This window comes from Heteronotia binoei, chromosome 5 (assembly GCF_032191835.1).
Source record: "Heteronotia binoei isolate CCM8104 ecotype False Entrance Well chromosome 5, APGP_CSIRO_Hbin_v1, whole genome shotgun sequence".
NCBI lineage: Eukaryota > Metazoa > Chordata > Lepidosauria > Squamata > Gekkonidae > Heteronotia > Heteronotia binoei.
Genome location: NC_083227.1, coordinates 27,933,724 through 27,947,020, shown reverse-complemented (window position 1 = coordinate 27,947,020; position 13,297 = coordinate 27,933,724). Strand labels below are relative to the sequence as shown.

Sequence of the window (13,297 nt, the reverse complement as noted above, 5' to 3'; positions counted from 1 at the left end):
TCCATGCCAAATTGCAGAGTCTCAGAGCAGCTCACAATCTCCTTCTCTTCCCACAACAGACACCCTGTGAGGTGGGTGGGGCTGAGAGAGCTCTCCCCAGAAGCTGCCCTTTCAAGGACAACTCTGCGAGAGCTATGGCTAACCCAAGGCCATTCCAGCAGCTGCAAGCGGAGGAGTGGGGAATCAAACCCAGTTCTCCCAGATAAGAGTCTGCACACTTAACCACCATGCCAAACTAATAGAAATAAAGTGCACAAAACCATCGCCACCCATCCACCCCCAGTCACTGGAAAAAGTGTCTTCCACACAACCAGTCTCTGGTGCCAAAAAGGTTGGGGACGGCTGGTGTAAAGGACTGTAATGTGGGAGAACCAGGTTTGATTCCACACTCTTTCACATGCACCTGCTGGTGTGACCTTGGGTCAGCCGTACGTTCTCTCAAAGCTGTTCTCAAAAGAGCTCTCTCAGGGTGTCTGTTGTGTGGAGGGGAAAGAGATTGTAAGCTGCTCTCAGACTCTGAGTGTATAAATCCAATCTCTTCTTCAGGTACAAAGTGAAGTGACGTTGGGTGACCCATGCTTTGGTTCTTGACAGGATCATTCCCAGGTCACAGGCAGAGCAGATGTTGGTCATCCCGTCCAGGGGGAAGGGTGTTTGTAAAGGTTGGGGAACAGAGAAATGAGAATTTCGCCCCTTTCAAAGTCTTGTTGAGGGCCTCTCATCCCCTTTGCCTCAGGCCAGGACACCTTCTCTGGCTTGGGTGACGGCCACAACTCTGGCCTCAGTTCCCCTGGACAAGTACGCACACATGAACAACACAGGAAGCTGCTTTATACGGAAAGAAGAAGACTGCAGATTTATACCCTGCCCTTCTCTCTGAGTCAGTCTCAGAGCGGCTTACAATCTCTTTTATCTTCTTCCCCCACAACAGACACCCTGTGAGATGGGTGGGCCTGAGAGGGCTCTCACAGCAGCTGCCCTTTCAAGGACAACCTCTGCCAGAGCTATTGCTGACCCAAGGCCATCTCAGCAGCTGCAAGTGGAGGAGTGGGGATCAAACGCAGCTCTCCCAGATAAGAGTCCACACACTTGACCGCTACACCAATCAGACTCTTCGGCCATTGAAGTCAGTACTGTCTACTCAGTCTGGCAGCAGCTCTCCAGGGTCTCAGGCAGAGGTCTTTCACATCACCTCCTCAGGGCCATAGCCAGAATTTTAAGATTGGTGGGGCCCACAGAACTGGTTTTTGTTTGGGAGGGGCAGGGGGACACTTAAGGTACATACAGATCTTGGCGAATTTGGATACTGTGCCCACTGTTGGGGGGTGGGGAGTGCATCGCAGCACTCTGGGCAGGCAGAACAAGGAGGTACGAGTGCAGGGAAGCCAGCAGGAGAGCAAGGAAGCCGGCAGGAGAGCGGGGAAGTCTGCACAAGAGCAGCAAGCAAGGGGGGAGGGGCCAGGAAGGTGAAATGGGGAAAGTTTCTGGGGTCCGCCCCCCCCCCCCAATAGCTACGGGCCTGCACCTCCTACATGATCCTTTTATCTGGAGTTGCTGAGGATTGAACCTGGGACCTTCTGCATGCCAAGTACGGTGTACCACTCTTCAGTATTTTGATTCAGGCCTCATCCCAATTGCAGCAATTTGCAACTCTGACACCTATGAAAGATCCTTACCCAGAAAGGCCAGATTCCCATAGTTCTCCAGCATGACTTCCCTGTACAGAGCTCTTTGGCCTGGATCCAGCAGGGCCCACTCTGCCTCAGTGAAATTGATGGACACCTCCTCAAAGGAAAAGGGACACTGAAAGAAAAAGCAGATTCCCTCATCAGAGATCCCACACTGGAAGGGACTTGTCTGGGAGGGTACAGGATGTATGGGGATGGGTAAAGCAAACAGCGTTCAGAGTGTCTTCCACCCAGACACCTCGTAGAAACGGCAGGAGCAAAAGCCCCCCAGAGAAAGGAGGAGGGACCAGGCTGTCCCCTGCTCATCTCTCCTACCTGGATTGTAGTTGCAGCAGCCGTTTCCACATCTCTGAAAAGAGGATGGCTCAACAGCATCTCTTCACTGCCTTTTATTGAGACAAAGAAAGAAGGAAGGGGGTTTGCTTGCTTGTTCCCTGTTTCATGCACCCCCTGCCCAGGGGGGTGAAGCCTCACCCTGTGTACACTCAACAAGTTCTTAACATATTTACTAAATCCTGAGAGAGGCAGAAGAGAAGCATCAGGTATGTATGAGCCTCAGATATTATAAACCCTGTCAACATATTTCAGGCTTCTGTGAGATTTCTGTCTGCCCTGAGGGGAGGGACAAAAAAAGCGTGAAAATGACATCACTTGAGATTTGGCCTAAAGCTCAGATGTGACTGGAATGTATCTGGAAGCCCTAGGGCAATTTCAGTAAGTTTTCAGAGCATCTTTTTGCATGCTAACTTCACAGCCAGGTTTTCAGCCAGATGGAACATATAAATGGCATCACATCTGCCCCTCTTGAAGCTAGGGTTGCCAAGTCCAATTCAAGAAATATCTGGGGACTTTGGGGGTGGAGCCAGGAGACTTTGGGGATGGAGTCAGGAGACATTGGGGTGGAGCCAGGAGCAAGGTTGTGGCAAGCATAATTGAACTCCAAAAGAGTTCTGGCCATCACATATAAAGGGACCGTGCACCTTTTGAATGCCTTCCCTCTATTGTAAATAATGAAGGATAGGGGCACCTTCTTCTGGGGCTCATAGAATTGGACCCCCTGGTCCAAACTTTTTGAAACTTGGAAAGTATTTTGGGGAGAGACACTGGATGCTATGCTGCACATTTGGTGTCTCTAGCTCAAAAAACAGCCCTTCCAGAGCCCCAGATACCCATGGATCAATTTTCCATTACACCCTATGGGAATTGGTCTCCACAGGAAATAATGGAATGCCCAGCAGACATTTCCCTCCCCCCCCGCCCACTTTCTGGTGACCCTGAAGCAGGCGGAGGGCCTTCAAACCGGGGGATCCCATGATCTCACCTGGGGATTGGCAATGCTACTTGAAGCCCCCCCCCCCCCCACAGCTCCTGGGAGTGCCAGTCCACAACCTGCCATCCCTACTCCAGCATGCTGTTTCTCACAGCACCCACCAGATATCCGCATAACATAATAATAATAATAATAATAATAATAATAATAATAATAATAATAATAATAATAATAATAATAATAATAACAACAACAATAATAATAATAACAACAACAACAACAACAACTTTTTATTTGTACCCCGCCCTCCCCACACAAGCAGGCTCAGGGCGGCTCACAACATAGGAATGCAATACAATATAGTAAAATCATAAAACAATAAAATTAATATACAATTACAATAAAATTAACATTGAGGTGCTAAATAGATCTTAATTCAGTAGAGGAGAAGAAACATACACAGCGACATTATCTTAGTTCGGTATGGGCGAAGGCTATTTTGAAGAGGTATGTCTTATAGGCCCTGCGAAATTGATTTACACATCGCAGGGCCCGTACCTCCTCCGGGAGTTGATTCCAGAGTAGTGGGGCCGCAACGGAGAAGGCCCGATCCCGGGTGGTCTTTAATCTGGCCTCCCTTGGCCCAGGGATATTCAGCTGGTGCTTACCAGCTGACCTCAGTGCTCTCTGGGGCTCATATGGGGAGAGACGGTCCCTCAGGTAGACAGGCCCTCGGCCATATAGGGCTTTAAAGGTCATGACCAGCACCTTGTAACGAACTCGGTAGATCACTGGCAGCCAGTGCAGTTTGCGCAGCCCTGGCCATATGTGCTCCCATCTTGGGAGCCCCAATAACAGCCTAGCCACCGCGTTCTGCACCAGCTGCAACCGCCGAGTTCGGCACAAGGGCAGCCCCATGTAGAGGGCGTTGCAGTAATCCAGTCTGGAGGTGACCGTAGCATGAATCACCGTTGCCAGGTCCCGGCGCTCCAGGAAGGGGGCCAGCTGCTTTGCCCGCCGAAGATGAAAAAACGCAGACTTAGCAGTGGCCGCTATCTGTGCCCATAGATAGTGAAGGCTCCAGAAGAACCCCCAAGCTCCTGACTCTGTGGGCCACTTTCAGGGGCACACCGTCAAGAGCTGGCAAGGGAATTTCCCCTCCCGGGGCACCGCAACCCAAACAAAGGACCTCCGTCTTTGCCGGATTCAACTTCAGCCCACTCAGCCTGAGCCAGCCAGCCACGGCCTGCAACGCAAGGTCCAGGTTTTCTGGGACGCAGTCAGGCCGGCCATCCATTAGTAGATAGAGCTGGATGTCATCTGCATATTGATGGCACCCAAGCCCAAACCCCCGGGCAATCTGGGCAAGGGGGCGCATATAGATGTTAAACAACATCGGAGAGAGAACTGCCCCTTGTGGCACTCCACATACTAGTGGGTGCCTCCGGGACAGCTCTCCCCCAATTGCCACCCTTTGTCCCCGACCATCAAGGAAGGAGGAGAGCCACTGTAAGGCCAGCCCCCTAATCCCTGCGTCGGCGAGCCGGCGGGTCAGTAACCGATGGTCGACCGTGTCGAACGCAGCCGACAGGTCTAACAACATCAGCACCGCCTCGGTCCAGATGCCGCTGGAGGTCATCCACTAAGGCGACCAGCACTGTCTCCGTCCCATGGCCTGGACGGAAGCCGGACTGGCAGGGGTCTAAGGCGGAAGTGTCATCCAAAAAGCTCTGTAACTGTAGCGCCACTGCCCTCTCAATAACTTTACCTAAAAATGGTAAGTTCGAGACCGGTCGGTAGTTCGCCAATTCGGCCGGGTCTGCTGTACTTTTTTTGAGGAGGGGGCGGACCATGGCTTCTTTCAATGCTGTTGGAAATTGCCCTTCCAAGAGGGATCTATTTATGATATCCCGTATAGGATATCTAAGTTCCCTCTGGCAAGATTTAATTAGCCAGGAGGGACATGGGTCAAGATCGCAAGTTGTAGGGCGCACAGTAGAGAGAATTCCGTCGACTTCTCCTAGGCTGAGTGTGTCGAAGTGGTCCAAGGCAAGACCAGAGGACAGGCACGGAGCCTCAGGTTCTTGTACTGCATCTAATGTGGCAGGAAAGTCCTGGCGGAGCGATGAGATTTTATCTGCAAAGAATTTCGCAAAAGCCTCACAGCCTATTTCCAATTCCCTCATATTTGGTCTGCCTTGAGGCAGAGTGGTCAAATTCTCAACTATCTTAAATAATTGTGCTGGGTGCGAATTTGCAGATGCAATCCTAGTCGCAAAGTAGTCTTTCTTTGCGGCTTTGACTGCCATCTCATAAGACTTCATAAACGTTCTATAGGATGTTCTCGTCGCTTCGTCACGAGTATGCCGCCACCGCCTCTCTAGTCGCCTGAGTCCCTGTTTCAGCTGGCGTAACTCCGAGGTATACCACGGAGCCAGCCTATTACGGGGGCGCAGAGGACACCAGGGGGCGATTTCGTTGATAGCCCCAGATAGCCTGTCATTCCAGGCCTCTACTAGGTCATCAAAGGAATCGCTAGAGGGCCAGGGATCCCGCAGAGCCATTTGGAACCGCTCAGGGTCCATCAGGCTCCGCGGGCGAGCCAAAATAGGCTCACTGCCCATACAGGGTCGGGGCGGCGCACTCATACGAGCCTTGAGGGCCAGGTGATCCGACCATGGTACCGCTTCTACAGCGATATCGTCCACCAAAATCCCAGACGCAAAGATCAGGTCTAATATGTGGCCGGCCTGATGCGTGGGAGTGGTAACAAATTGGGAGAGTCCCAGTGTCGCCATGGAAGACACTAGGTCCAACGTCCGATTTGAGGCCATGTCATCCGCATGGACATTGAAGTCACCCAACACCATAAGCCTTGGGAACTCCAATGCCCACCCTGCCACGGCCTCCATCAGAGCTGGTAAGGCGCTGGCCGGTGCGTTAGGCGGACGGTACACCAGCCAAATCGCCAACCCCTCCCCCACATCCCATGCCAGACCGGCACATTCCAGACCATCGTTCGTTGGGGCCGGGAGGGCCCTGAAGGAGTAACCCTCCCGTATGAATAGCGCCACCCCTCCCCCCCGCCCATTTGTCCATGATTGGTGGAAGACTGAGTAGCCCGGGGGCGCCATCTGGGAGAGAGCCACTGTCTCTCCATCACGCACCCAGGTCTCGGTCACGCAAGCCAGGTCCATATCCTGTTCAAGCAGGAAATCCCTGAGGATCGAGGTATTATTATTTATGGACCTGGCGTTACATAACACCAATGACGGAGATGGGCTTTCCCTTTTAGCCCCACTGCCTGCTACCGTCGGGATGGGACGCAGGCCGGAAGGGGGCCGAGCACTGTTTTGTCTCCGCCTTTGACCACATGGGTGGTCAACGGTAGCTCTCCAGATGTTTTTTGCCTACAACTCCCATCAGCCCCAGCCAGCATGGGCAATGGCTGTGGCTGATGGGAGTTGTAGGCAAAAAAACATCTGGAGAGCTACTGTTAGCCACCCCTGCCCTATAAGCATGGGCTCAGAAGCCAATTTTTTCCATGAGCACTGAATGCCTAAGGACTGGTTTTCAGAGCTCTGCTGCACTAGAAGGTTCAGGCTCCCTTTATTCACTAGGTTGAATAGCTCTGCCCGGGATTGTCTACCTTTTCTCTTTTGAGCTCCGTTCAGTTCCTCTTAAGGAAGGACGGTGAGATGAGAATGTTTCTATTAATATTTTGATTTTGATAAATCTGTCTAATCTCCTTCCAGAAGAGAGCCAGTTTGGTGTAGTGGTTAACTGCGTGGACAGTTATCTGGGAGAACCAGGTTTGATTCCCCACTCTTCCACTTGCAGCTGCTGGATTGGCCTTAGGTCAGCCATAGCTCTCAAAGAGGTTGTCCTTGAAAGGGCAGCTTTTTTGTGAGAGCCCTCTAAGCCCCACCCACCTCTCAGACAATGTTCCCTCTTAGCTACAGTCTTGTGAGCAAAAATTCTACTTTGTGAGCTACTGGTATTAAAGTTGTGAGCTACTGGCATTAAAGTTATGAGCTACTGCATAAATGACTGTGTTCTGGGGTCATCCTTCCTGAGCGAAGACAAAAATGTGTGAGCTGGAAGCTAAAAATCTGTGAGCTAGCTCATGCTAACTCAGCTTAGAGGGTGTCTGTTGTGGGGGGGAGAAGATATAGGAGTTTGTAAGCCATAAAGAGTCTAACTTGACTGTGCGACTGAACAACAACAAGCCGCTCTGAGTCCCTGATTCAGAGAGAAGGGCAGGGTATAAATCTGCAGTCCTCCTCCTCAGAAGAATCTCAGTTAGTGGACTCTGAGTGTCGCAAATTAACTCTGTGTTTTGTGAGGAAGCACTGAATTTTTTTCCTGATCTGAACCCTCTACCCATCCAACTCACAGGGATGCCCCAAACACATCCAGGCTCAAAGGAATCATACCCCAGGAGAGGTCATCTCCATTACACTCCTGAGACTGTACCCTCTGCCCTTGCACCAAGGAAGCTCCTTCCGTCTCAGGGAATGTCGCTTCTTTCTTCAAGGATGGTGCCCACATCTGAAACAGCAGTGACAGAGAAGGGTAAGAGAGGGAATGGAATGGCTCCAGTGTACGCATTCAGACCCCTCCTCAGGCAGGGGTGTTGGCAAAACACAAAAAAAACAACACTAGGCAGTTATGAATAAAGAATAAGTCCCAAGCAGTCCAAGTAGTCCAAATGAAGACCCCAGGTTTTTTTTTCTCCGTTTCAATTTCAAAACAATCTTCTACAATGGTGTAGGCTTTGAAGCTGGATTTGGATGCCAAGGACCCAATTATGTCTTCAATATTTACTCTACCTTCTTCCCTGTTTCTGTGTACTCTGAGCAGCTACATAAAATCAAGTCATTCTGTTTTCTGACACTCTATGGGGGACTTAAATTCTTTATTCATAATTGCCCAGTGTCCGTTTTCTTGTGTTTGATATGTTGTTAAAACCATCACTCCATATCAGGGGTGGCCAAACTGTGGCTCAGGAGCCACGTGTGGCTCTTTCACATATATTGTGTGGCTCTTGAAGCCCGAATCACTCAGCCAGCTGGCTTGGAGAAGGCATTTGTTTCTTCTCTAAGCCAAGCCAGCCAGCAGCTTGGAGAATGCATTTAAAGTTGCTTTCTTTCCACCTCTCCCTCCTTCCTCCATCCATTTACTTTCCTTCCTTCCTTGTCTTCTGGCTCTCAAACATCTGACATTTATGTCTTGTGGCTCTCAGACTTCTGACATTTATTCTTTGTGGCTCTTGTGTTAAGCAAGTCTGGCCACCCCTGCTCCATATATAGTGTTTGTTAGTTATTACGTTATAGGGGGAGTTGGTAGGCAGAGAGAGAGAGAAGCCCAAGTGCCCTTCATATTAATATTATCTCAGAATCATAAGTCCCATGCTGTCTGACATTAAATGACAGAAAATGGATACCAAGCCAAAAGAGAAAACTGGGCTACAATTCTGGAAGAAGAATGTTACTTGGCAAACCACACACTATGACAGGTTTGCCCCACAGCACAGAATTAATTTGCTTAATGGAAAATCCATTCCATGTTTTCCTCGCAGCTTTGTCTGTGCGGCAATGTCTTTTAATGGTGTGGAACTCAGTTTCACTTTTCTGTGTTTGTTTGTTTATTTATTACCTTAAATTTCTATCCTGCCCTCTTCGCAAGCGGACACAGGGTGTCTAACAGTCAGTTCAGACATTTATATTTACAATTTAAAACCAATAAACACAATTACAATTAAAACATTCTGTGGTGCTGCACAACTTCAATATAGGTGGCCTCTTCTTTCCTGATGGTGATCGTATAGTAGTCGTAGCTCTTAGCAATGTGGGGTGGCAGTCCTCTCCCAGCTTAGATGTTAAAGGCCTGTTGGAACGGTTCATTGCAGGCCTTGCAGAAAGTAGAGAGATTCCCGCAGGGCCCTTATGGTCTCTGGGAGGGCATTCCACACTTCTGGTGCTACCACCGAGAAGGCCCTAGCCCATGTGGAGCATAGCCTGGCCTCCTTTGGTCCAGGGATGGACAGTAGGTTTTGTGTCCCTGAACTCAGTGCTCTCTGAGGAACATACGGAGAAAGGTGGTCCCGTATATAGGCAGGCCCCCAACCATAAAGGGCTTTAAAGGTCAATACCAACACCTTGAAACAAACTTGGAACACAATAGGTAGCCAGGGCAGCTCTTTCAGCACTGGCTGAATGTGTTCCCATCGAGGGAGCCCCATTAACAGCCATGCCACAGCGTTCTGCACTAGCTGTAGTTTCCGAGTCAGGGTAGCCCCATGTAGAGAGCATTATAGTGATCTATTCTGGAGGTGACCAGAGCATTTATATGGCCAGCTAGAAGCTGTTCCATGCTGGAGTTGTGTGACCTTGCAAAGAAAGGGTTGATGCTTTGAGCCACCAGGTCTCTGCTGAATGGACCTTAGAATGGTGCCTTCTGAGTACTCTAACCTGGAAACCCACAACCAAAGGGGGATATTACACTGAAGAGCCATTGCCAATCTGAGTAGACCTGGGATGGGAGGAAAGCTTGCAATGCCCAGCCGTTTCACGTCTTCCTAAGCCCAGAGCATTTTATATTTTTGGTTTATATTTTTAGTTTTTGCTGTGATCCTTGTTCTTTTTACTGTTAAAATTCCATTGCCAAATCCCACTATTCCCCCACCTTTCCATTTTAAACAAAACATTGCAAGAGTTTTAAACATGTCTGTATTTAAAGTAAAAAAAATGGCCGATTTCACACTTGGCTTGTTCCAGGTGGAGAGCACTTTTGTTCCTGGCACTTCTCTCCATTTTCGCACAAGCTGCTGGGACCTGCGAGTTGTCACGCCACTTTCCCGCAGCAAGTAAGATCCTCTTACAAGTGGTTTCTGCTTGCCATGGAAAAGTGGCACGCCAACTCACTGCTCCGCAGCAGCTTGTGTGAAAACAGAGAGAAGTGCCGGAAGCAAAAGGGCTCTCCACCCAGAACAAGCCCTAGTGTGAAATTGGTCAATATCTTTGTGTTTCTCTGTATCCTTTATAAAGTTTATATCTCCACTACCTGGCATTACGTTTTATGAAAGCATGGCCTGGCCTCACAAAGTCCCATTTGTGTCAAATCTGGCCCTCGCAACAGAGTTCAACGACACCCCTGCTTTAGGATAAGGCCAGATATCATTGCTTGAATTGAACATGCCTGGAGAGAATCCCCTCACCTGTTCTGCCTGCCTCTTCCACTCTGCCTCACTCAGGAGGAAACCTTCAGCCAGGGCCACTGCCTGGAAACTGGTCTCTGGCCCACATACTCTGATCCAGCACTGCATTTCCTGGGGCAAAATAGTCAGGAACTGTTCCAGGATCACCAGGTCCAGGATCTGTTTCTTGGTGCTCCTCTCCGGCTTCAGCCACTGGCTGCAAAGGTGATGGAGCTGGCTGCATGCATCTCGGGGTCCATTGGCCTCATGGTAGCGGAGCTGCCGGAATCGTTGGCAATGTACATCTGAGAATGCAGTGAGCAGATCATGGGTACCTGGCACTGGGTTTTCCCAGAATTCAACATCACTCCCAGCTGGGGTGGGATGGGGGCCTTTCCTCATTGTCTTGCCAGTTCCAGGTCCTTCTGGGTTCAGCTCTTCCATCTCTTTCCCCTTCTCTAGGGTCACCTCTGACTGGGTAAAGGTGCCTTTAGTCACTTGGCTATGAAGAAAGGCTTCTCTCTGAATGGGGAGGAAAGGATAGACACAGACAGTCACAAAGAGAACGGAAATACACCACTGAGCATCACAAACCTTCATATACTCAGGAGACACATAAGAATTGCCCTGGTGGTTCAGAACAAAAGGGTTTCTTGTGGTTCATAGGCCAGATTTCATATCATGTTTCTATATTACAAACCAAGTTATCTGAAATATGCCTCCATGTTTGTTTTTTAGAAAGTTAAGTGAGTGTCTCTGTCTCTTTAAAGACGTGAACAAGCTTAGCCTCTCCTTACATCGGCTCTGTCTGTCCACGGAGATAACCTCCCATTAAATCAACCTCTCCCAAAGGGGTAGAGTCAGACTGGTGTGAGTCAAATGGCTGAAAGTGAAGAAATAGAAAATTGCCCCTGGCCAGATGGAGGTTAGGAAGCCTGAAATCTGAAACAGTCTCGCGTTTCCCACTTCCATAAGCTCTCCAACACAGAATTATTCAAGAGGACTTTTGTTTGTATGCAAAAGAGTTGTACTGTGCTAAATCAGGGCCTTTAAAAAAAAAAAAAACAGGAACAAACAGGAACGCAGTTCCGGCTGGCTTGGCATCAGGGGGTGTGGCCTAATATGCAAATGAGTTCCTGCTGGGCTTTTTCAAAAAGGCGAAACAATGGTGATGTCGTGGGGTGTGGCCTAAAACACAAATGAGTTCCTGCCAGTCATTTTCTACAAAAAAAGCCCTGTGTGAAACAATGGTGACATCGGGCACATGTCCTAATATGCAAATGAGTTGCTGCCAGTTTGGAGAATTAATCCTCAGGTATCTGGGGCTCGGGGGGGGGGGGCTGCTTTATGAGGTAGAGGCTCCAAAATTTCAGCATAGCATCCAGTGCCTCTCCCCAAAATACCCTCCATGTTTCAAAAGGATTGAACCAGGGGGTTCAATTCTATGAGCCCCCAAAGAAGGCGCCCCTATCCTTCATTATTTCCAATGAAGGGAAGACTGAAAAGGAGTGTGGTCCCTTTATATGTGATGGCCAGAACTCCCTTTGGAGTTCAACTATGCTTGTCACAACCTTGCTCCTGGCTCCACCCCCAAAGTCTCCTGGCTCCATCCCCAAAATCCCCAGATATTTCTTGAATTGGACTTGGCAACCCTATCACAGTGTTACAAAAAAACACAGCTCCATTGCTTTGGAGAAATGAGGAATTAAGGAAGGAAAGGCTTGCTGGGGCCAGAAGCGAAGGCAAGATTTGGGGGGGGGGGCTCTCTTCTTCCCCCTCCAAATCTCCTGCCCCTCCCGCTGCTCCCCAGCCTTGACCCACTAGCCCCTCTCTGCGGTCTAAAGTGGGCAGAAAGTTCCTTTCCTCTCCACGCCTCCCCTCTGCCTTAAATCTCAAGCTCTTCTTTGGCAACTGCTTTCTCTTGCACAAAGCAGCGCCTTCTGAGGAAAGGGAGGGGGTTAACTGGCGGGGGGGCTTCTCACCTGCAGACCCTACTTTTCCATTCCCCCCCCCCCCAAGCCCTTTTGAGCTCACCAGAGCATCTCTAGCCGCTGGAGCAGAACCCGGAAGTGCAAGCCTGGCTTCTGCAAGGGGGGGAAGCAACTACATGCGGCCTCTCTAGGACTGGGGACTCTCTCACTATTTTGGGCTTTTGTTGCCCCCCTCCCCCCAGTCCACGAGGAAATTAGCAAGGTTTCCCCCGCCCCTGCAGCTAGAGATTCATGAAAATGGACAGCTTTGTGCAGGGATGAATGAAGGCGAACCACCGTTTCCCCTCCCCTGGAGAACCTCCTTTTCTCCCCTAGGAGCTCTTTGCGCTCTCCTCGGGGCTTTGCTCTCCTCTGCAAACTCGACCCTCGGTTCCAAACTCGCTCAATGCCCAAACCCCCGGACTGGGAACCCCACCACTAGCTCTTCTCCCTGGAAGGAGGGAAGTGGACATATATATATTCTCCCCTCAGTTCCTTCTCGTGAACCAGTCCCTGGCCCCGGAGATAACGTGCCCTGGTATGTCCCTAACTGCCCCCCCCCCGAAAAAACCCAGCCCCCTCCTCTCCCTGCCTTTCCTTGACCCACAACCAGTGTTCCCTCTAAGCTGAGTTGGTGTGAGCTAGCTCATAGATTTTGGCCTCTGGCTCACACATTTTTGCCTTAGCTCAAAAATAGCTCCTGAGCAACCTGATTTATGCAGTAGCTCACAACTTTAATCCCAGTAGCTCACAAAGTAGAATCTTTGCTCACAAGACTCCATGACTTAGAGAAAACATTGCCCACCACCCACCCACCTGGACCCACCCAGACACTCCTCCTTCCCACTCCAAACCCCTGGCCAATCTAATAACCTTTCCGCATTATTATTTGTTAAGGCCAGGGCTTTTTTTGAGCAAGAACGCACAGGAATGCAGTTCCCGCTGACTTGGTGTCAGGGGGTGTGGCCTAATGTGCAAATGAGTTCCTGTTGGGCCTTTTCCACAAAAAAGCCTGTGAAACAATGGTGATGTCAGGGGGTGTGACCTAATATGCAAATGAGTTCATGCTGGGCTTTTTCTACAAAAAAGCCCTGGTTATGGCAAGCACCTGCCTAATGACATGTTAATCGCTTACGCCCCTTTCCCAGGTTAGCACCTTATGTCTTTTTTC

The 13,297-nt window shown here is 49.9% G+C and overlaps 1 protein-coding gene across 1 annotated transcript in view; it reads right to left on the bottom strand.

Moving 5' to 3' along the window:
* LOC132571890 (zinc finger protein 420-like) overlaps positions 1-10,558 on the bottom strand; it is a 92,795-nt gene extending 82,237 nt beyond the window's left edge. The window contains exons 1-4 of the mRNA XM_060238682.1: positions 10,268-10,558; positions 7,395-7,509; positions 2,004-2,203; positions 1,677-1,803 (exon numbers count right to left, since the gene is read on the bottom strand). Coding sequence (XP_060094665.1) covers positions 1,677-1,803; positions 2,004-2,203; positions 7,395-7,509; positions 10,268-10,558 — 733 coding nt within the window. The remainder of the gene's footprint in view (positions 1-1,676; positions 1,804-2,003; positions 2,204-7,394; positions 7,510-10,267) is intronic.
* Between the last annotated feature and the right edge of the window lie 2,739 nt (positions 10,559-13,297).